Genomic DNA, 24,448 nt, shown 5'->3' with positions numbered 1-24,448 from the left:
TTTCATAAAAAGTGAATGACTTTACATGAATGCGGCGGAATGTTAGATTGAGAGATTCTGGATGCCGTCCACAGAGTTATGTAAGAGAACAGCCATTGCCTGGCCGGCCACTTACAATTGAATCCCTTCTCATGAGCGTGAAATACTACAAAAGTTGGCTTCTGGAAATATGTTTTGTCATGGAAGTAATTATGCAAAGGAGTTTTTCTTTTTTTTTTTTTGCCCTCAAGAGTCTCAGTTCCCCATTGACATCAGGCCCGTCAAACGAGACCACGACTTTCTGGACAAAGATCTCGTCGAGCCTCTTTGCAGGTAAATGTTTTACCCGTTGTTGACCTCCAATCCGTTTGAACCTCCCTCTTCAAACGGATTGGACGTCAGCAGGTGATCAAATCATAGGAATTTACAGCAGAAGGATGGATAGAGCCATCCGATTGGACGTCTATCACGCCAATGGCACCGGAAGAGTTAAAGGGTGCTATGAAATACTAAAGCGAGTGACTTTAAAATGATAGCAAAGAATATTTTGGACACCGGCCCATCCTAAAAAAGTGATTGAAAAGTAGGGACGTGCCCGATCGGGTCATCTTTAGAAGACCGGAATCGGGTGAAAAAGATTGGGTTTTTACAGAAGTGCATTGCTGCCACCCAAAAAAAAAAACAATAATAATTTCAGTATCACGTTTTTACATGGTAGTGTCATGTAAAAATGTGAACGCTATCATTTGAAAACGTGATAGTTTTTTTTGTTTTGTTTTGGTTTGCAGCAATATGCTTGCGCAGGTTTTTAATACGACAAAGCAACAAAATAATTGAAATGTAAAAGCATATTATCAAAATAAACAAAACATGCATGTTTGTTTGAACAAAAGAATGAATACATTGCTGAGGGATCGGTAGCCGGTATCGGCAGATCCTTAAAATCGGGTGCAAAAATATATGATCGGGACAACTCCACAGAAAAGGCTTAGTCATGAAATGAGACCCCATTCCTTTCTCAGCTGCCTTGGTCAAAATCTCCAAACAGGAGGCAGAATGAGCCTTTTGCAGTCTGCAAGCGTTTGTTTTTCCTATCGTTTTTGTTGTATTGAGGCTAATAGAAACACAGCTAATACCTCTAAACGATCCATCAGGGATCAAAATAGTTTTTTTCTATCCATTTGCCAACGCATGAATGTTCAACTATTGCGTTAGACTAAATTACTAGGGGTGCACCGCACCGGTACACACTAGTCACAGTTCGATACGAGTTCAATACAACAGGCTTTTTTTAATCACAGCATTGGAAGTTCTATTGGCTAAAAACTATAAAACAGTTCTTGTTTAAGTGCAAAATAAATAGTAGAAAACATCAAACTCGCGAATTTCTGTTGTTTTGTTGTTGTTCTAACATTCTTTAATTCACAATTTACAGTGGGGTAGATAAGTCTTTAGTCAACCACTAATTGTTCAGGTTCTCCCACTTGAAAATATTAGAGAGGCCTGTAATTGTGAACATGGTTAAAGCTCAACCATGAGAGACAGAATGTGGGAAAAAAAAAACAGAAAATCACATTGTTGGATTTTTAAATAATTTATTAGCAAATCATAGTGGAAAATAAGTATTTGTTCGATACCAAAAGTTCATCTCAATACTTTGTTATGTACCCTTTGTTGGCAATAACGGAGGCCAAACGTTTTCTGTAACTCTTCACAAGCAAAAAAGTTTTTGACAGTGCCCGAGTGTAATTAGCCCGTTTTGTTTGTTCCATGGGGAGAATGTGATTTGTGAGTTATTACCGTTAGACCTAACGACTTTCCGAATGAAAGCACAACCATGATTTGTCCCGCGGCACAGACGACAGACACCCCTGAGCTAGCAACTAGCGTTAACTCTGCTCCACCAACAAACTCTTTCTCCATTTGTTTTTTTTTTTTTTTTTTGGTGTGTATATTAAAGTGCGTACGACAGGAGAAAAAAAATAGGATTATTATGTGAATTAGAATCATATTTCGAGACGATTCGACTATATACGACAAATTAGGAAATCGCAGATGGCGAGAAATTAGTCTTTTATCTGCCGGTTAGCCACGCCTACCATTATAGGACTCTAGCGTCCCCAACAGGTGGATGACGTCAGCGGTGTCACGATTTCATCTGATTTAGTATGCAGCTCATGGAGGGGGAATGATTCACAACGAGGAAAACGTGACAAAGAGAGCTGCAAAATGTCATTGTTTCATTCTCTCTACTCAAATATTTTTACAGGATACTATTTTTATCCAAGTATTTTCCCCCAATAGCTAAATGAATGGCTTGAGAAGGACCAGTCAGCCCGTTGAGGGGGAATTATTCAGAACGAGGAAAACGTGACGAAGAGAGCCGCAAAATGTCATTGTTTGTCTCTCTACTCCAGTATTCTTACAGGTTATTCTTTTTATCCAAGTATTTTCCCCCAATAGGGAAATAAATGGCATGGTCATGACAAATAAGTCTTGCGCTAAATGGAATATGAAATATTAAAAATGTATTTATTCAGGACGACATGGCAAAATTACTCCATAATGGTCAAAACTGTCGACTTTACCTTTACTTTCGCACCTCCCGAACAATATTTTATGCCACCTAAATCGGGCTTATGTCATTTCCCTTTCCGGGCTTCGGAGAATGTACACAAACCAAGAGGCGTGACAGCTAGCCAACACGCTAACCCGAACCGAGTGATATTTCAAGGTCTTCAAAGCGGAAAATCACACATAACTAGCCCGGATCATTTCACATGATGACCGGGTTGTCGATTGTCTTCGCCGATCGGCAAACTGCCCGGCGGAGAGCAATTTACAGCTCGTTCCCCTGCTACTACGGACAGGAGAGCTCGTCGGGGAAGCGGCATTCGTGGCTATTTTTAACACAAAGTTGCAATTTCTGATCGGTCGGGAAATTTGACAGAACGCCGGGCACATGAAGAGGGCAGTAAGCCGAGTATAGTGCTCTCCCGGCGGGGGCATGCGCGACAAGCCGCCGGTCGTCGGCCGAGGGGACAAGGAGCGTGTCAGCCACAAAATGCAAGCCACCTACATATTAAAATGATCCCAGTATTTGACAAAATGCAAAACACGATGTTTACTCACTTCCTCCTAAGTTCCATGGTCCCACAGTAGTAGGGCTTGTTTTGGCCAATATCCACAGTTAAATGGGAACCTTTAGAAACCCCAAAAAGGCGCACACGCCTCTCCCTCATACAGCAAGATTTTTCTGCAGCCGTTTGGCTGGCGTGATGCGAAAAATAAACGTATTAATCCGCATAATCAGCTGAATCCTTAGTCCTTCTCATACAACAGTATGGCTGTATAGTGAAGAGGACTCCTTCTCCCGTACACGTCACAGCGCCCTCTTCCTCAATGCAAGACTGAAGCCGGAAGTCAGTCATTTTCATGGCGCGGGATTCAAAAAAGTAAATAAATATAGCGATCGCTTCCACACACATCCAAGCGGTCCATTTCATTCAGGAGCATCAAATACCGCGTGTATTATGAAATAAACATGCTTTTTCGTGTCACAGGCACTTTAAGCCATAAAAAGCTGCAGTTCAATATCACACCATGATGTCAGAGCTTCTTTTCCGAGAAGACTCGAAGAGAGCGCTTGGGTCGCCGCGGTAACCGTAGTGACAATGAGGAGAGGAAAAAGAGCGTCTGGCGGCGCTCGACGTACTGTGACTCTAAACAGCCCTAAAGCAACTCATCTAAATTCCAAAAGTGGCCGCGGGGACGGAGGGACCGTCGCTATGGTAACATTTGCCGTGACCGAGTCCGACCGCAGTCTTGCGGGACCAAAATAAATAAGCCGCGTTTGATTGGGATTGATATTTCATGTGTGCTGCATGGGATCGCCCTGCTTAAAAGCCTCCTGTTTTAGCAGCCGCATTTAAAGTTCTTGGGGCCTTTTGGACTAAAGGGAAAGCCTCCCTTTAGCTGGGCTTCAGCTATATACGGCAACAATCGCGGGAACTTGTTGTTTGGCTAACCTTATTATATTCCGAGACAGGGGCCGAAACCAGACTTTTGGGTCGTAGAGGATGAAGGGCTTTTGTAACACATGAACTAATTCACTGCCATTGACATCAAATACATTTGAACTCGGATGGTTAACATCATTGGAAATTGCTCTAAGACTTTATTGTCATTGTACAGAGTACAAGATTTATAACCACATAAAACAAAAGCAAAAGTATGATGGCTAGGTTCATATTGCAGGTCTTAATGAACGAATCCGATTTTGTGGGTTTTTCCGACTCGAGTGAGGCAATAACTTGACGGTCTGAACGGGACACGTCGCATACAAGTGGACCATTTCAAATCCGATCTGGGCCACATTTTTCCAGTATGTTGCCAGACAACCGGCTAAGCGGGGGGCTGGCAGAGATATTCGAACACTATATTACAACTCTGCGCATCATACCTTTCCCTCGCCCGACCACGCCCACTTTGAAGCATGAACTTGGCGGTCTGATCGGGATGCTTAGAAGCGGACCATTTCAAATCCGATCTGGGCCACATTTTTCCAGAATGTGGCTGCGGTCTGAACTCTCAAGTCTCCCGAATCGGAATTCGTGCGCAAACAACAACCTGGCCCTGAACGCCACAGAGACCAAAGAGGTCATCACGGACTTCAGGCGGAACAGAAGTAATCGGCCGCCCCTGTACATCAACGGCGAGTATGTGGAGAGGTTCCACGCCTTCACAGGTTCGTGGGAGTCCAGATCTCCGATGACCTCTCATGTACAGCGAACATTACAGCAGCGTCTGCACATCTTGACAGTCCACAGGAAGAACAAGCTGGACAGAAAGCTGCCGATGGCCTTCTACCACTCCTCCATTGAGAGCCTGCTAACACAATGTATCTACACCTGGTACGGGAGCTGCACTGCTGCTGCAGACAGGCAGAGGCCTCGAAAGGCCAGTCAAGGCAGAACAGCGGATTATTGGCTGTCCTCTCCCCTCCCTGATGGACATCTACTCCTCCCGGAGCCTCAGCAGAGCTGTAAACATCCTCGAGGACGGTTCACATCCTGGTTTTCAGCTGTTTGAGCTGCTTCCCTCTGGAAGACGCTACAGGTGTTTAAAAGTAAGAACAAACAGACTGAGAAATAGTTTCTTTGCTGAAGCCATCTCCGCCCTGAACTGCCATATGCAACACCACATCTCCCAATGTGCAATATTCAATGTGCGATACTCACTTATGTGTAATATTAATGTGCAATATCTAATGTCTTTACTTTCAAACTGCTGCTATTTCTCTTTCATTATCTGCACTGCTGTTACATAGGACTATTTCACACATATCTTATACCTATTTATACTTTGTAAATAACTCTTAAGATTTTAACTTATCCTGCATTGTAAAGGGAGATGCTCCATCATTTCATTGTACAACTGTATAATGACAATAAAGGGCTATTCATTCAATTACTCATTCATTCAGGTCAGCAAAGAGCGAGAGAGGCGGGCGGGGAGGAAGGCTAGCCGTGCATTAGCGTTGGTACTAGGGCTGGGCGATATGGCCTTAAGTGTACGTATCACAATAAATTGAGCAGATTTACCTCGATAACGATAAATGACGATAAATTCGCCCAAGCGGACTGTTGTATAATTTGAAAATTTGATTAGATGTAATGATTTCGCAGCATTCTTTACACACAAAGTAATAAAGATTAGACAGACTGTGTGCAACTCCAGATTAACAATTGTTACACTAAATGCCTCCCAAAATGTCCCCCACGTCAATCTTAGACAGTTTAGCCTCTTGGACTATGCCACTTTAACAGAAATTGTGTCAAAAATAAAGCCCACAACATGCTGCCTTGACATCCTTCCTTCAAACTTTTTCAAATCTGTTTTTCATTGCTTAGCCTCAGACATACTTCAGATTATAAATACTTCTCTCCAAACAGGAGAGTTTCCACAGACTTTAAAAACTGCAGTAATAAAACCTCTCCTAAAAAAACCTAATCTGGATGCCTCAACCATTAGCAATTACAGGCCAATATCAAATCTGACATTCCTGGTGAAAATTATCGAAAGGGTTGTGTTCGAACAGATCCAGACTTTTATGATGCAAAACAATCTTTTTAACTCATTTCAGTCTGGATTTCGGCCACAACACAGCACCGAGACCGTGCTTATCAAAGTCCTAAATGATATTCGTCGGAATACCGATGCAGGCAAATCATCTGTTCTGTTACTATTGGATCTCAGCGCCGCATTCGACACGGTTGATCACAACATACTACTCAGCAGATTGGAACAGTGGGTAGGGCTTACTGACACTATTCTTCAGTGGTTCACATCCTATCTACATGATAGGGATTTCTTTGTGCCAATCGGAAACTATCCGTCAGAAAGAACCAAATTCACGTGTGGAGTCCCTCAAGGGTCAATTCTTGGACCACTCTTATTTAACATCTATATGCTTCCGTTAGCTCAGATAATGGAACAGTATGACATCTCCTATTACGCCTATGCAGATGACACACAACTGTACATTTCTGTGTCCCCACATGATTATAGTCCCTTAGTCTCCCTGAGTAAATGCATTCATCAAATCAATGAATGAATGTTCCAGAATTTTCTCCAGTTAAATGTGGAGAAGACAGAGGTGATCATTTTTGGGCCAAAAAAGGAAAGGTCAAAGATAAGCAGGCAACTTAGCACAATGTCACTTACAGCTACAAATCAAGTCAGAAGCCTTGGCGTAATTATTGACTCAGACCTAAAATTGGATAGCCATCTAAAGTCCGTCACTAAATCCGCTTATTACCACCTAAAAAATAGAACCAGAATTAAGGGGCTTCTGACTCAACAAGACATAGAAAAACTTATGCATGCATTCATTTTCAGCAGATTGGACTATTGCAACGGAATATTTACGGGTCTCGATAAAAAAATCAGTCAGGAAGCTGCAGCTAGTACAGAATGCTGCAGCCAGAGTCCTCACTAATACTAGGAAGCTGGACCACATTACACCGGTTTTGAAATCGCTACACTGGCTTCCAGTGAGTCAAAGGATAGACTATAAAATACTACTGCTCGTCTACAAAACACTTAATGGCCTTGGACCAAAATACATGCTTGACTTGTTAGATTCCTATGAGACATCTAGACCCCTAAGGTCGTCTGGAACCGGTCTCCTGCATGTTCCAAGAACAAGAACCAAGCAGGGTGAGGCAGCATTTAGTTATTATGCTCCTCACCTCTGGAACAAGTTACCTGAACGTCTGAAGTATGCTCAAACTGTTATCTCTTTTAAATCAGGGCTAAAAACGCTTTTGTTTAGCACTGCATATCCATAACTGTCTATATATTTCAATCGACTTGCTTTCTATTCCTCTTGTGCTTATCTCCATTGCTGATTTCAATTATTATTATTAGTAGTAGTTTTTGTTTTATTTTTATTTATTTTTATTCTATTTGTGATTAAATGCGATCTTTATGTATAATTTTATTTCCGATTTTGATTGTCTTGGTTTTTACGTTGTATTGATTTAAATGTGATTTTTATGATCTTCATGTGATGTAAAGCACTTTGAATTGTGCTATATAAATACATTTGCCTTGCCTTGCCTAGATGCATGGAATACAACTTAACAGTTTCTCGTTAAATTTATTTACCAGCTTTCAATTTAACAATTGCACATGCAGTCTATACATTAAGTATTTAAAAAAATCTTGTAAACAATAAGAATTCTCGTGTGAACATTTATAACAGCTTGTATGACTTGAAAAATGTACAACATTATAAAAATCAATATGACGACTGTGCAAACATGTCATTCGAACACAAATGACTTGCAGCTTTATCAGTACACTTCAGACAACTTATTAGTAATGGCTACTGTGACATAATTATTCAACACAAGTGTTTACGTCAAGGTTTCAGTCCCCCCCCGCCCCCCCCCCCCCGAAACATTTTTTAATACATGCACCCCCCACACAGACACAACCAGATGAAAGCTGTATTGCTCTGATGCCAATGAAACATTTAAGGTTTTATGATGGCAGAATAAAGCAAACACATACAGAAAAATAGCTGTGGCCACTAAACTGTCATATTATATATAGGCTTCACTGTTGGATTATACTTTATGCTGAGTGATTTACCATCATGAAAGCCTTCAGAGAAATCACACAGAGATGCCAAATAACGCGACATAATGATTGCTACATGAAGTCCGTGCCCAGTCCACTCATTAATTTCAGCCGTTTCGACAAGGTTAGAGCCGCTTTCCGACTCTTTCACGTTCATTTGTAGCCGCTGTTAGCCGCTAGCGTTAGCCTGTGGCTTGGCTACCAGAAGAAAGCACTGAAAGCATCCTCTCCTGAAATTGTGAGAACCAGGGAGGACAGCGGGTGAAAGCCCGTCTGGAACCCGCCAAGAGTTTACTTAATGTCGGGTGAAAGTTTGGCGAAGCTAACTTAAGCCCGACTCCATCGCGTTTACTTGTAGCGTTAACCGCTGGCGTTAGCCTACCGGGCTTCTGTTTGTTTGGCTTCCTGAAAACCACGTGACTCCATACGTAAGCACACTGTCTGCTTTCTTAAAGGGGAATGAACATAGCCGAACAACACAGAGTCAAAGTGGGATGAAAAGACTATATTTTCTTGTTTTATTAAATTACCGAATTTGCCGACATAGTCAAAATTACGTCGGTCATCGTGAAGAATTTCGGTGACGGTAATTTTTGGTTTACCGGCCTGCTCTAGTTGGTACCTAGCTTGAACTCTGCTTTCAGGCAGGAGACGGGCTTGACCACAGTCGTAAAGAAAAGATAAGCTTGAGAATGCTCGGTTTTCTTTCTGTTCGCCAAATGAGCAATCTTTCAATATTGCTTAAATGGCCGAGAGTTGCGGCAAACTCATCATATGTGTGCGTCATGCGTTCTATCAATCCATATAAACTTTGAATAGAAGACTAAACAGGGATTATTTATGTCTGTTATTTGTGTCTTCTTTTTGGAAATCAAAATGTGATCAACCTAGAAGAGCCAGCATGTGTTGTCATTTGTTTTGATGCTTCTGCGCATGCGGGTCAGTTTGCTCAGCGCTCATCGGACTGCGAATCGGTGCGCATGCGTAATACTTGAAGGACTCAATGGAAAAAGGCAGTCTGAACAGGCACGCCAAAAACACAGATATGACCACAAGTGGGAATTGTGCATTAAACCTGCGGTCTGAACCCAGCTAGCCTTAGGGGCGGGGGTGCGACCCGCCCCTAAGTCACGGCCTTGTCTGAAGCTCTGAAATGTGATCAAATCGCTAGCTCCTCTAAATCGTGGGGGAGGGGGGTGTAAGGCAAAGTTATGTTTTTCATTCATATTTTTCTAATTTAATTTGTGTTTCTCGTTTGAATTGTTTTTATTTGTCCTGGTGATTTCATGAATTTTTCATGTATAATTTTTATTGTGTTTTGGTATTTTATTTTTTTTATGTCAGGTAGTTAGGTTGGTAAGGGTTAGCACTAGGTTAGGGTAAAGCACTTTGAATGACATGTTGAATTGTGCTTTACAAAGAAATTATCAGCTTAAGGAATGTTACTAGAGTGCTGATTTATTGAAAATGTATTCATTCCTTGTTGTGTATCAATCTGTTAAAGACACACTTTTTCAGATTTGCTTTTTCCCCTGACTCGGGTAGCCTGGTTTTATTTCTAAAGGGTTTTAATGTTTTTGGATTTGATCTGTTGTATTGTTTTATTTACTGTTTTGATTTTTATCGTGATGCATTATTTTTTCTTTTCATGAACCATGTTTGTCTTTGTTGTAAAGCACTTTAAGGGCCTTTCAGGTTTTTGTAAAGGGCTATAGAAATTATTTTGATTGTTTAATCTATGTATTTCTTTGTCAGACGACTCAACACCTTAAATAAGTGCGCCTCGTTGAAACTTGATGTGAACCTCCCAAAGAAGAAAGTAAGTATTTTTACCATTCATTTTCTGCCGACTTATGTTTTCCAAGTTTCGCACGCGTCAAAATATCCACGCTCGGAATTAGATGTTATTCGTAGTCTACAGCTTTCACACATGCCGAAACACCGTGAGAATCGCGGGATTTAAACGGGCAGCGTCTTAGTATAATACCCGTGAAGGTCCCGGGACGAGGCTTTAGTGAAAACAATGGAATTCCTGTGTCAGGGCTCGATGGCCGATGACGTAAATATCATGGACGGCCGATCGTCATTTCCTCTTTCTTCACAGTTAGACGAAAAAAGGTTAACAAACATCGCAATTAACAACTTAGCAAGCTGGAAATGGCTAAATTCAACTAAAAACATAATGAAATTAAAATTCGTTAGTTATGCCAAAAATCTAGATCATAGAGTCGAGGAAAAGAGTCCATCGTACATCTTTGGAAATGCGTGGTTTATTTTGTTGCCGAAGTTAGGGTCCGCAACTGCGGGAACAAATATGTACCTCACAGCAGAAAACAACGGAGGGAAGCGTTCAAGGGTGTATTATATACTAACAAAAATACACGCGATAGTGGAAAAGGGGGAATAACACAAAGGGTATGTGACAGTAGGTCGACGGGGATGAATAACACTAAGTCAAGCGGTAGGCAAAGAGCCGATAAGGCAACAAAACAAATACACTCAAATACCAGCACAACGTTGGGGATTTCAAAACAAGGGCGGCAGAGGTGTCGAATGGCGCCCAGCAAGTTAATATCTCGGCACCTCTCTTGGATTGCCTTGGCTTAAATACAGTCTTGATGAGTTTGAATTGGTTGCAGTTACGAGGTCGATAACGCTCCCTCTGGAACAAAACATGATTTGACCTACATTGGGACAGCCGATGCCGACTAAAAATGACGTATTGTCCGGGTTATAAAATGGCGTCAGCAACCCTCCCCGCACAGAGAGCACCAGTGGCCAACACGGTTTGTGCAGGGAATTTACCAGGATGTTTATCATCATGGCATCGTTTACATGGAACGAAAACCAAACACGGCGGACATAAATCAGCGATTTCCTTGGCATCTGTCTACTTCGTTCGTATTTTTATAAGCACACTCTATTTATAGCCGTCTGTTTTCAAATGAGTTGTGTTGTATCTCCGTTTCCTGACTGTATAACTTTATTAAGTCCGAGCAGACGCTTCCACCGGCGCGCGGCTATTGTCTTTCCTGGTGATAATGATACACTCACTGTCTGTAATCCTATACGTGGCGGGCTAACCTATTTACCTTTTAAATAGGTTTCTGACTGATTACACAAAGGAGAAATGCTCTAGTGCGAGAGTAGTTCATCCTCATTAATGTGTCTTGTCTATTCTGGTAATAGCAGATGTTGGTAATAAATAGCACATTCATGCACGTGATGTTGTACCGCGTTGCGACTTGCTGATTTGATGATGTTTCATGTCATCCACAAGAGCGAAGACTCTGATGAGGAGGACCTGTTTGCCATCAGTGACAAATGGACCTTTGAATGGAGCAGCCGGCGCTGGTCCAGGCTGCAAGACATTGACCGTCTTCTGGGTAATCGAGGATCGGATCCGTCGGCGGGGGACGACCCGCCTCTCAGAACCGCGACCAGCAGCGAAAGCGTTCTGACGGACCTCAGCGAGCCCGAAGTATCCAGCGAGGGCAGCGGTCCTCGGGGTCTCAGCGCCGAGGACTCGGACGGTTCCGACCGCACCCGCTGGGATTCCGTAGTCATGCCGGACTCCACGTCGCTGACAATGTCTCATTTTCCGCATTACGGCTCGCTGCCTCGCAAGCACGCCAAGACGAGTCGCACCCGTGCCAAAGACTTCCTGAAACGCATGGAGACGCTGCGTTCCAGGGGCGCCGTGACGAGAGGTCGCAAGACGTTGGTCATTAGCGCTCCGGTGGTTCAGAGGGAAGTCCGCGCTCTAAAGACGATACCCTGCGCCGAGATCATAAACGGAGACGGCGGAACTCCGGAGCCCCCGTCCCGCAAAGTTCCGTCCCAGTCCGGCAGCGAAGGTAGCGGCCATTCCAGCGGAAGCGCCGGCAGCACGCCCAACCTTAAAGACCGAAAAGCGTACCGGGCCGACCACAAGCGAAGCGGCATGTATTTGGAAGACGTGGACGTTCTCTCAGGCGACCGAGTTGCGGAACACAATCGCCTTAATGAATTCTGCTCCTACGAGGACCTGCTGGTCCACATTCCTAACGACCACAAGCCGGGAACCTTCCCCAAAGCGCTGTCGATAGAAAGCCTTTCGCCAACCAACGGGGCCCCGATCGACTGGCACGCCGGCAGCGTGCATTTAGACACGATGCTGATTTCATGCCGGCAAGAATCCGAGTCAGTTACGCAGCGCTGTTCCCGAGGAAGCCGCATCAGCGTTTACGATAACGTCCCCGGTTCTCATCTCTACGCCAGCACTGGGGATCTCATAGATCTGGAGAAAGAAGACCTCTTTCCCCACCTGGATGACATTTTAATGCACGTAAGTGGTCTGCAGCAGATCGTAGACCGTTGGTCCAAAAATGTGCTGCCGGGCGGTCGAGGTGTGTCGTGGTCGGACGGAACAAGGGAACGCACCGCTCAAATCGCGCTCGATTTGGAGGCGGATTCAGCGACAGAAAGCCGGACTCGGCCGAGCGCCGGAGACGGAGTTTCTCTTTGGGACGTCGAAGCGACCGGGCTCGGGGAAAGGAGGGACTCTGGAGTGGGGGCTTCGCTTACAAGACCCAGTCGGTAAGACTCGCGTTCAAACCATTATCCTCAGACATTCTTGAAGAGACTGACTTTGCTAAGGTTTTTTGTGCTCCAGGTTACGCTGGCCCAGCTTTCAGATATCCGATCGTCTCAGCCGCTCGGTGGCGTCCCTGCAGATAACCAACCAATCGGCCGGCCAGCTGAGTTTGTTACAGAAGTTCTCTCTGCTCCGTCTTACTGCCATCATGGAAAAGTACTCCTTGTCAAACAAGCACGGCTGGACCTGGTCAGCATCTTTAAAACGCTATATTACAGCACAACTGAATCTGGAAATGTACAGCGGTACCTCAAGATGCGTCATGAATTTGTTCCGGAGTGGCTTTTGTATCATGATTTTTTTCGTATAAGGAATTGTGTTTGACATGTTACTCGCCTAATTGGTTCCAAGCTCTAGCAAAACCTATAAACCTAACCTTTAATAGCAATATGTAGAACCTTGCCTTTCGAGTAAAGAAAGCGATAGGGTTTAGTTTCTTGGTACTGAGCATGATGGGAAAGAGTCTGACCTTCAGGTCTTAGTTGACCCCTGGCACCGCTTAATTTTGTACAGCATCTTGTTTGTTAGGTTCCAGCTCATTTTGCAGATGTCATCACATGACTACTTGATCTCATAGCAAACACAGAGTGCTAAAACACGAGCGAACTCGGGTTGCCATTATTTGCGACTTATTTCATCTTGCAGTTAGTGCCTTAAAAAAAGCATCGCTTGTAAGTCATATTCTTTTGTTTTATGTACATGATCACTGTGTAGCACATTCTGGTGTGTATATTTCCTTACATTTATAATCAAATGTAGTTCCATTATTGCATCCCTATGAGCGGGAATTATCTATCACAGTATGTATTTCATATGATGAATGATTTTTCGTAAAATAATGCGGATAAATAAAAATGAAGTGAAACCTTACCTTTCGAGTGAGGCCATTTCCGAAAATGATACCAACAGGAAAGAAGGTTCTTTTTACTGAGCACGAAGGGACAGATTCTGATCAATAGGGCTTTGTCGCCCCTAGTAGCGCTTAAGTGTAGCTAGTTTGGCTCATTCTACAGACGTTATCACGTGACTACTCAAACTCGTAGAAAACACGGAGTGCTAAAAGTCAGACGAGCTAACTCGGGCAGCCATTGTTTGCCAGCTTCTTCATCTCGCTGTTAGTCCCTTGAAAAAGCATTGCTTGTAAGTCATTCTTCTTTAGTTTCATATACACCAGCATAGTGGTGTGTACATTTGGTTTCTCTCTACATTTACAGTCAAAATCTTGACACATCGTATCTCGAGGTACCATCTGCATTTGACATCATGTGCTCTTGTGTCTACTAGGGCAGTACCAAAGTTCATGAAGCGAATGAAAGTCCCGGACTACAAGGATAAGAACGTGTTTGGCGTACCTCTTATAGTTCACGTACAGCGATCCGGACAACCGCTGCCCCTCGGCTTGCAGCAGGCCCTGCGGTACCTGAGGAGCCAGTGTCTCGACCAGGTTAGCCAGAGTGCACGCTCTCAGGTCGCGTGCGCCTACAAATGACGTAACAAGCTATTGGCATTATCTTCTGCGCATAAAAGAGGTGTTGGCTTCCCGCTGACAATGGCACAGGCTCTCGTGCGATACAGTAGATGCGTAAGAACAGTGCGAACAATGAAAGCGCGACACCGCGCTCTCACGTCACGCCCAGCCGGAGCTGTCCTCGCATGATATCCACACGATGTTTGTTTGGCTGTTAGGTGGGACTGTTTCGTAAGTCGGGGGTCAAGTCCAGAATCCAAGCGCTAAGGCAGATGAACGAAAGCGCTCCCGACAACGTGAACTACGACGACCAGTCCGCTTACGACGTGGCGGACATGGTGAAGCAGTTCTTCCGGGATCTGCCTGAGCCGCTTCTCACCAGCAAGTTGGGAGAAACCTTCCTCCATATCTACCAATGTAAGGACACTACTGGACTCTCAAGCGTGAAAGTCCTCCGTCGTAATGACGGAAATCATTGTCCATGTCTAATTCATGAATAATGGTCGATCCACCGCAACTGAATCAAGTATCTGAAATACCACCTCAGCAATATTATCCCATCCAATGTTTAGTATCGGCAATGTTTTTCACTTGAATCCATGCACTCTGCTTCGACACTAAAGACTGAAAATTTTTTAAACCCACAGATGTACCGAAAGACCAAAGATTCCAGGCCGTCCAGGCCGCCATCATGTTGATGTCGGACGAAAACCGAGAGGTGCTTCAAACGTTGCTTTGTTTCCTGAGTGACGTCACGTCCTCGGTGGAGGAGAACCAGATGACGCCCACGAATATTGCCGTGTGCCTGGCGCCCTCCCTTTTCCATCTCAACATACTCAAGAAGGACAATCTTTCGCCGAGGTCAGTTTTCTTTTGCACAAAATACACACGCATTCTATTCATTTCAAAGACTTTTTACAGATTTTGAAATTATCTTCAATGAACTCACAATTCAGGATCCAAAATAAAGTAATGAATACTTAAGCTAAATACATTTAGTCATTCATGAACAATTAAAACCTCGGTTTGTCGAATGCACCACCACCACCATGCGTTTGAGGAGATTTGCTCTCGACCTCCCTCAATCATAAGCTTTTTTTAAATCATGCCCATGAGTTTGGCCAAAAACATTCCCGTTGATTTCTAATTGGCAAAATTTCCCATTGATTTCCAATGGACCTGTTCAAAGCCGCCAGTTTATTTCAATAGCTCAAAAACTTCCATTCACTCCTCTCGATTTCCAACCCAAGTGAGCTGATATCACCAAGAAGCGACCCCGAAATGTAGGGATGGAAGTGACCGTGAAAGAAAGAAGTGACCCAATATCTACAGGAAGGGAGCCTGGTATGTCTTGAAATCAACAGGAAGTGAACATGAAATATACAGCAAGTCACCCAATATGTCCAGGAAGTGAAGCTGAAATACCCCCAAATCAACAGGAAGTCTCCCCGAATCCCCCCAATATCAACTGAAAGTGACCCAATGTGAACGTGAAGTGACCTGGAAATGAACCCAAAATAAACAGGGAGTCCAAGATGCCTCAAAGTCAACAGAAAGTGACCCGATATCTACAGGAAGTGACCCTGGAATACCTGAAAATCAACAGGAACTGACCCAATATATCCGGGGTGGTGTGGCTCAGTGGTAGAGTAGTTGTCCCCCAACCCAGAGGTTGTGGGTTCTATTCTCCGCCCTGATGAACTCGCCTAAGTGTCCTTGAGCAAGACACTGAACCCCACGTTGCTCCTGGTTCTGCGTCACCAGTAGGTGGATGGCGAGATGGTGTAAAGCGCTTTGAGTGCCTTGAAAGGTGGAAAAGCGCTGTATAAGTATAACCCTATTTACACCAGGAAGTGTACCCGAAATCAACAGGAACTCCAAATGCCCCAAAATCAACAGGAAGTGACCCGATAGCTACAGGAAGTCACAGATGCTTCAAAGTCAGCAGAAAGTGACCCGTTCACATCAAATTTACCTTGGCAATTTCTCTTATAATCCGTCATTCACTATCTTTATCCGAGACTCCATTTTTTCCAACCCTCTTTTCAAAAGATGGGCGGCTCTGCGGGTTTTATGACACACAAAGCAAAGCTCTCTCATTTACCGCCATAAAATTGTTGCCCAAAAGGATCAAAGGCGTCACCCTGCCGAGTGCGCGCAGCTTCAAGATGTCGATTACAGTACTCTGGTCTAATAGGCTTTGTGTCGCCTTAACCCTCAGGGCGATACAGAAGAAGTACGCGAGCGGAAGACCCGACCAGAAGGACCTGAATGAGACTTTAGCAGCAACGCAGGGTCTCGCACACATGATCACGGAGTGCAACCGTCTCTTTGAGGTACAACAGTCAGCGATTTGGTCTCGGAGCTCGGAGCATCTCGCAATCAGGGGCGTCGCTAGACCTAATACAGTACCGTAACCCTCCTTGCTGCAAGCTAATAACTTTCTAATATCCATTTGCAAGAGTAATGCTGTTTGAGTCAGATAGAAAAAAAAGAAGACATCTTGTTACAGATTACAGGGACTGCAGTGACAAGATGCTTGTAAAACAGCCGGACATGATGATGAGCACACATACTGTACAAAATTGTTAGACGTCAGATCACAAAGCTAGGCAATTCATTCATACAGATTGATTTGATTCATTTAGGTCATATAAACAAATAGCAATAAATAGCATCAGTATTGATACAGCTCAAATACCACATGCTGTATCAACTCGAAGCTCTTGAGTGAGAGCCTCTCACTTAAAAGTTGAATCATTTCAATTCACAATTAATGGGAATAGGTGACCAAACGAACATCATCACAGAGATAAAATGAAAAACAAGGATGGGCACCAACCTGTATAGGAGGTGGGAGGATGTCACTTGCACTGTGATTGCCGTGATTGGCAGTTTGGCACACAAACCCTAATATTGATATTGCATTCACGTGTTGTTGGAGTATATCGAAAAAATGATTCTCTATTACATGGTTTCTACAAAACGCACCAAACAATCACTCAACTTGTGATGTATTGTTGGAGCATTACAATAGGCTGCGCTACTTTGTAGCAACCATTTTTTTATCTCAGATTACTGCTGTACAACACATCAGAACAATTTTCCAACTCAGGTACTCAGATCTCCCATTACACATGAACGCAGCATAGCTGCCGATGGCGCTTTGCGGAAGTATCAACTCGTATTGCTATCACAGCCAAAGCTACGTGCATAAATGATCCTATTAAGGAGCCATGTGCAGATTGTGTATCTCTGTTAACAGAGTAAAATGACCATATTGAATAGGAGCATTCTGCTATGTAGACTTCAAAGTATTTATTTCTTTACCTGTGAAATTTATACTTGGGGCACGTGCCCCAGTGGAATACGTCTGGCGACGCCCGCGCTTACGATCGGTCTTGTTTGCCAATTAGATACCTCACGAAATGGTGACCCAGTCGCGCAATTCGTACGTGGAGGCCGACCTCCACGCGCCGGCCTTTGAGGAGCTTTACAAGCAGCTGGAGGATGACGACGAAACGCACCGGAACCACATGGAGGGACAGTTGGAAAACCTGCTGAAGGAGGCCCGCGAAAAATCCAAATACTGGGTGTCTTGCGGCAGTTCCGATAACACAGAGCTATACTACAAAAAGGCAAAAAATTTCACGTGACTTTCTTACCCGCCCCGGTCGTTACTGCGTGTCACGCGAGTTCCTCTCGTCTCCAGGTGGGCGACGGAAACCCGCTGAAACGCTGGAGGACGTCCGTGGAGGTGGAAGCGCCGCCGTCCGTCGTGTTGAACCGCGTGCTGCGGGAGCGCCACATGTGGGATGTTGACCTGTTGCAGTGGAAAGTGTGCGAGACGCTAGACAAGCAGACGGAGGTGTTTCAGTACGTCCTCAATCGGATGCCGCCTCACCCTAGCCGAGACTTTGTGGTTCTCAGGTGAGCGAATTCATCCACGTATCATAGCTTATTAAAAAAGAGCTTGTCAGGTTCATCCCAATAATAAGTCTTTTAGCATAATTATTAGCATTATGACGTTTTTAAGATCCAACGTTCCAAAGTTTTGTACCGTATGACCAGTGGCGAAACAAATGTGAACAGGGCCTGGGTGCCATCAGTGTAAACGGGACAATTCAACACTATTTTAGAGCTCCAAGAATCATTTTACCTTTCTGTTCGACCCTCCCCTCGCCCAACCACACCCACTTTATGCCCAGAAACCGGGCGACGTAGAGGCACCCCCTTAAACTCTGTAATGCACGTTATTGTCTAGCTATAGCAAGCTAGTGGCTTTACCTATTTCACCATACTTCACAACAATAACCACATGATTCCATTATAGCTATAGCTATCGGTTCTAGCAGTTTCACCGATTACATTGCGCAACAATAATCACGTCTCCATTTTACCAATCGTACGTCTCAATACAGTCACAAGACCACAGACGAGCTTTCAGCCGGAAGTCCTATGATCACGCAGGCCACGTCTTTAAAGCAAGGTAAATAATAAACGATTTGGCATAGAGCGCTGTTGCCAATATGACTCCAAATCGCGCCACACAGTTTTGATTGAGCACGGACGGACCGTGATCGTTTTATTCTCATGGTAGGAAATATGTTTTCTCCACATGAGGGCACTCATGCTGTTTGGACAGGTGGTGTTTTATTTCTGTAGAATTTTCTAGTCGTAATTTGATGATTTTTGTGTGTAGTTCTTTGGCCTGATATGGTCGTGTAATAGGTTAGTGTACAGTATGATAATAACAGTAAATATACACGAATCCGAGCAAAATGTCCGCCATTGCCGGGGTGTGCCGCCCGCAGCACACAAAGCAAGAAGATGATAGAATTGCCAGCCGTCCGTCAATTGAGTAACAGGATCCTCCCGTATTTAGAAACAAAAGTACGCATTCCAGTGTTAAGCCTACAAGGTACGCGCTCTGTTCTGTACTGTCATGAAAATCGAAAATAGTGGGGGGGTTGGAGAACGAACAAATACTGCTTTGGTGCTCTTCAAGATCGTATAGGGGAATGCATACCCCCCGTGTCTCCTGTTTTCCGACCACTGAGCTGACAACAATGACAATCCAACTCATCTCCATATGTACCGGAAGACAATATAGAGTGTGGGAGGTAAGAAGTTTGAGTGAAGCTTGAGTATAAAGCATGTTCAAAATGATGATCATTTGTTTTCTTGCTCTTCTCTGTGTACTGTATTTTCAGTATATGTATTCAATTTTTTGTGTTCCGTCAATTTCGTTTGCATTTTCACATTATATTTGGAGTGATCGTTTGCCAAACTGTTATTGATGAGGGTACTTTGAACGCACCTCAGTTTATGTTTGCACTTAAAAAAAAATATTAAAAATACATTGCCAATAATTATTGTTTTTCGATGTGCTCTAATGTGCAGCTAATTCAGGTCGGGTAAAATGATTCTATTTACTGTATCAATTAAAAAAAATTAAAAAAAACGCTTTTCATCGGCTCTACCAATGAGGTGTCCCCCCTTATTTTTATATTCAGGGAGTTGGCAACCCTAGCAGCAAACGTTACTGTTTACATTGACTCACATTTAGCCTGTCACACACCAATGATGCTGCTGCCATGCAAGGCGCTGCCAAGCCATTGAGGGCGAATTAGGGTTCAGTGCCTTGCTCAAGGGCACTTCGACAGTGGGCAATTGTAGCTGGGGATTCGAACCATTGACCGTTTGGTCCCAGGACAACTCGAGCCGTCAACTGCGCCACGGCCATGTGTTAACACCTCAGTAAATGGCAGTCACCACTAGAGGGCGATGTCCACAAACCTGTATTCGAATTAGTCTATAGATGATGATGTGCTGAGGAAAAAAATTAATACCATTGTTTAAAAAAAAAAAAAAAAAAAAAAATCAAGCATTGAAACCACAACTCATAAGTCGGGTATTCTTTTCACTCAATACTTTTTGTACCTGTACTTGAGTCTGATTTTGCGGTTACTCTACCCACTCCTGGTTCCGACTTAATTGTAGATGTGCATTGCGTATCCGACACCAACCTATTAGTTTGTGCACTAGTTGGCGCTAATTTAGATGCCATTGGAAGTAAGCAGAAAAAAAGACACAACAAAAAGAGAGGTTCTGTTTTCTTCAAGGATGTGTGATGCCTAAAATAAAAAGTGTGGGTATTTGACATTACAGAGTATTCCAACTTCTAGACAATTTCAGGCTTTGTCAGCAACATAGCTAACGATTGTAAACGAAAGAGCCGTTGCTTGTTTATGTCAGTCCGTTTAGTCTGAAAGTGTCATTTTATTCCAGGTCATGGAGGACAGACTTGCCCAAAGGCGCGTGTTCCCTGGTTTCTGTCTCTGTTGAGCACGAGGATTGTCCTCCCGTCGGAGTGGTACGAGCGATTGTGCTGGAGTCCAATTACCTTCTGGAACCCTGTGGCTCAGGAAAGTCCAGACTGACTCACATTTGCAGAGTGGATTTGAAGTAAGTGGCAACAAGATTTACCATAAGTATAGATTTTGAACAAGTAAGTTTGTCATCTTCATGTCATAAGTGCTATTGGCGGTGATGGATGTTCAATCCGTGTTGAGAGAACGATTTCCACCTGCCCTTTATGTCAAAATGGACTATCCATCATACTGAATTCCTCGTGTTGCAGCGACAACAAATGTGTTTTCCACTATTGCTAGAACTCCAAATGCATTTTCTGCACATACAAATTACATTTGTATTCAAGTAAAATTACTGTAGCTCAGGGGTCTGCAACATTTAGCTCTTAATTAGCGTTTTCGACCCAGTTTCCGCTAAGGGTGTGACCATATGTCAACAAGGGTTTATTTCTCGGTACTTAGTAGCTCAAAAGGTTAACGATGTGCTCCTACCAAGAATTGATATTCTGTTTTTATAAGTTGTTACTGTCTGTTTAAAAAAAAAAAAAAAAAGAACCAATAGGTTGCAAGCAAAATCTTCACTCACTCACTGGCTGCCATTGTGGGCGCTAGACATCCAATTCATTGACCCTCCCCTCGCCCAACCACGGCCTTTAGAGGCCCGGCTGTAGTTGCAAGCTCTTCCCCTGGTCCCCAGTCAAAATAGAATGGACATCTATCACTGTCATTGGCACTGTATGTTTCAATAGCTGTGTGTATAACATACTGTGTGTCACATTAATCAAAGAGTGCTGTTTGTCTTTCAGGGGAAGGACTCCGGACTGGTATAACAAAGCCTTTGGCCATCTTTGTGCCGCAGAAGCCGCTCGCATCCGCAATTCTTTTCAGCCGCTCATTACGGACGGTCCGGAGACCAAAATATGATCCCTTCTTGGGAATTGTGAAGTTCAAAAGACTGTGTTAAGAACCCCAAACCTAAGGCACATTTGAAATATATCATGTGTATTATAATATTAAGCACCCTCGTGAGGAAAAGGGGTATAGAAAATGAATAATATTAAGCTCCTCCGTTTTTGCACAAAACAAACGAGGACATCTTGAGCGTATTTACTCATAGGGAAATGAATCATCCTGCCAAAATTGTGGAATTTAATCTACATTGATATTAGAAAAAAAATTCCATAGTGTACTGTTGTATCCGTATTATTCATAACTGTTATGATATACAATGTCTAGGACATTCAAGCTCTTCTACGCTTCTGAGAAGCATGTGCATATTGATCATTTGAAGATATAAAGCTATAATTATTATTGTCCGTGTATATAAATGTGTAAATATATTGTACATGTAAACAAAATGTATATATTTGTGAAGGGGTTCATAGTTCCAGATTCATGAGTCATGATTAAGAACAATGTAAACTGGTTTTACTTCAGTATTGGAATTCATGTCAATTGTTTTTGTTCAACTTGGACCGCGTGTTTGTGAACGACTCAAGGCTTGACTTGGTTAAACCTGCTTGTACGACAAAAGACGTCTGTTCTTTTTATTAAAACTGTCGGAATTCTAACATCGGCGTTCCATTCATTTGGTCATTTTGAGGCAGCGCTGATTTTTTAAGAACGATGTGACGAGAGACAAAAGCATTTAATGAATGCAGTGATTGTAGTTGTCCATTGATTGATTAAAAAAAACAAACAAAAAAAACGACTTATTCTCGACTGATGCGATAGTTTCTTCCAGTTTATTATTCCCTCCACCTGCGTTAGCAGACTGAGCACCGTGAAAACTACACAAACAATTTTACATACAAAAATATTATGAGCAAAGAAAATAAAGATACATTCACAAAATAAAAACAACGATCAATTATAATTCGCTTTCTAATCACCTTATTCCACCGACCAAGGACGATAAAAACAATAACGACCTGGGTCTGCAGTTTGAATGGACACTCAGTGTACAATGGCGCCAATAGACACATAGACAAAAATGTGCTTGAGCAAATGAATAAAGCACCAAATGTGACACTATAACAACAAAATATGTTATGTTGAAAAAAAATAAAGTTACCTTGATTGTAGGTTTATTGTGTGTCTCAGTCGCCTTTAGAACTTTCCTTTTGCCGCTGCAGGTGCACAATCTACTCCAAAAACGCTCACACTTTTAAACAGGCATTTTACAGGAGAGCACAGCTCTGCTCTGGGCTTGCATTTCGACTCTGCGCCGACAAATATCTCCCTTGACTTTGTATTTTGCTTTTTTTTTTTTGGCAGAGGAGTCTTCAAATGTTCGACCAGGACGAAGGTGAGTTGCTCAACTGAAAGCTTTCAGCATGACCCTCGCCGCAACGAGAGAGACGCGGCGCTACCACGAGCTCCCGTTCATCAACACTATAGCCGGCCACTAAGCTAAGCTGTCTACAGCCTTAAGGCCGAGTTATGCTACTGCGGCAGACCTGCGCCGTTGAGGCAGACCCAATTTACGAACCTCCGCCGTAGTCTTTTGTGTTCCTTCACAATTTTCTGACTCCGCGTCGCGTCAACGTGTCGGACTGATTGGTCTTCTCAGACTGTTGTTTCCGGTTCAGCGCGAAATCGCCGCAATTGTCAAACATGATTTTGCTACACGCAAAAACGGACCGAGTCAATGAGAATATCAACAAAGAGCAAGTACGACCACTTCTGCATTGTCTCATCTAGACATTATGAAGATTGTCAAATTGCAGGCAATTCGTGGGATGAGATTGCTGGAAATACGGGGCTGGAGGTCAGCCAGCGATTGAACAAAAAATGGAAGAACCACCGAGACAAGAATGTGTGTGTTCGGAATCGAATGGCTACACGACGCGGTGACGCAGTCGGCCAAAAACTGCCAGCTTTTTACCACTTTATGTCATATTTTTGGTTGGTGTACCTCATCATTTATTGTGTACATATGTTTGCTGTGAGTCTGACTTTACGTGTCACACTTCAAATATATGAAGAATAAAGCACAGGTTTGGTGTCAAAAGAGTTGTTTTTCGATGTTTAATTTTCAACAACAAGACAGTTCACACGCTTGATACAGCATCACTGATTGAGAGTGCGTCGAGATTTTCTTTTCCATATATTTACCCTTTGAAACGTTTTTCTTTCTCAATTTTTCTTTGTTTGGATCGATTATTTATCATCTAACATATCGGAGAAAATTGTGACAGTAACAAAAAAATATGGAATTAAGCTATAGTTATGAGGTAGATGTCCATGACACTTTTTTACCGACGCCGTTTTTTCATTGTGACGTAATTTGTTTAAAAGTTTAAAATATGCAAGTGACTAATTTATTAAAGTCGTTTTTTTTTTTTTTTTTTTTTTAATTGAAACGAAATATTAGACATCAATTAATGATTCTAAGCTAAAAATGACGGACATTTTGAACATTAAATATAATTAATTACCTTTGTTTCATGGCTGGGTTGAAACAAAAGCGGTTGCACGACATCTGTAAACGGGGGTTTCTAGAGTAATACAAATTAAAAATAGTTCAGAGGCTTAATTTGCCATGAATCTGTTACGGCAGCATATGGACATATTGTTTTATCAAACGCAACAGTTGTTTTGGCTTAAAATACAGCAGACAGCAGTTTCTTTTAAAGAGGACTGCAAGAGTAGAAACTCCTTTTTCATTCTGGTCTGTGTTTTCCGCTATATATATAATGTGGATCTCAGTGTAAGAATAGAACAATTGGCTAACTTGCATGGCAAAATTCTGGTAGCTTAAATTAAATGCTATGAAATGCTTTTCTTTTCTTTTTTTTAAGTAGGCTCTTAACAAATCATTCAAACATATTCCCCCCCACA

At 43.0% G+C, this 24,448-nt stretch overlaps 1 protein-coding gene across 8 annotated transcripts in view; it reads left to right on the top strand.

Moving 5' to 3' along the window:
- LOC130917906 (stAR-related lipid transfer protein 13-like) overlaps positions 1-22,176 on the top strand; it is a 109,731-nt gene extending 87,555 nt beyond the window's left edge. For 7 of the 8 annotated variants that reach the window (XM_057839673.1, XM_057839672.1, XM_057839678.1 and 4 more), the window contains 12 exons: positions 231-312; positions 9,883-9,946; positions 11,408-12,705; positions 12,782-12,952; positions 14,048-14,207; positions 14,450-14,648; positions 14,879-15,092; positions 16,453-16,567; positions 17,648-17,869; positions 17,944-18,161; positions 20,523-20,699; positions 21,412-22,176. In XM_057839673.1, coding sequence (XP_057695656.1) covers positions 231-312; positions 9,883-9,946; positions 11,408-12,705; positions 12,782-12,952; positions 14,048-14,207; positions 14,450-14,648; positions 14,879-15,092; positions 16,453-16,567; positions 17,648-17,869; positions 17,944-18,161; positions 20,523-20,699; positions 21,412-21,529 — 3,038 coding nt within the window. In that variant the 3' untranslated portion in view covers positions 21,530-22,176. Of the gene's footprint in view, positions 1-230; positions 313-9,882; positions 9,947-11,407; positions 12,706-12,781; positions 12,953-14,047; positions 14,346-14,449; positions 14,649-14,878; positions 15,093-16,452; positions 16,568-17,647; positions 17,870-17,943; positions 18,162-20,522; positions 20,700-21,411 lie in introns of those variants that run through there. The other variant, XR_009063532.1, reaches the window with a different exon arrangement.
- Positions 22,177-24,448: the final 2,272 nt, after the last annotated feature.

Source organism: Corythoichthys intestinalis, chromosome 6 (genome assembly GCF_030265065.1).
Source record: "Corythoichthys intestinalis isolate RoL2023-P3 chromosome 6, ASM3026506v1, whole genome shotgun sequence".
NCBI classification, from domain to species: domain Eukaryota; kingdom Metazoa; phylum Chordata; class Actinopteri; order Syngnathiformes; family Syngnathidae; genus Corythoichthys; species Corythoichthys intestinalis.
The sequence above is the reverse complement of the archived record's forward strand: the minus strand, read 5'-3'. Positions and strand labels throughout refer to the sequence as shown.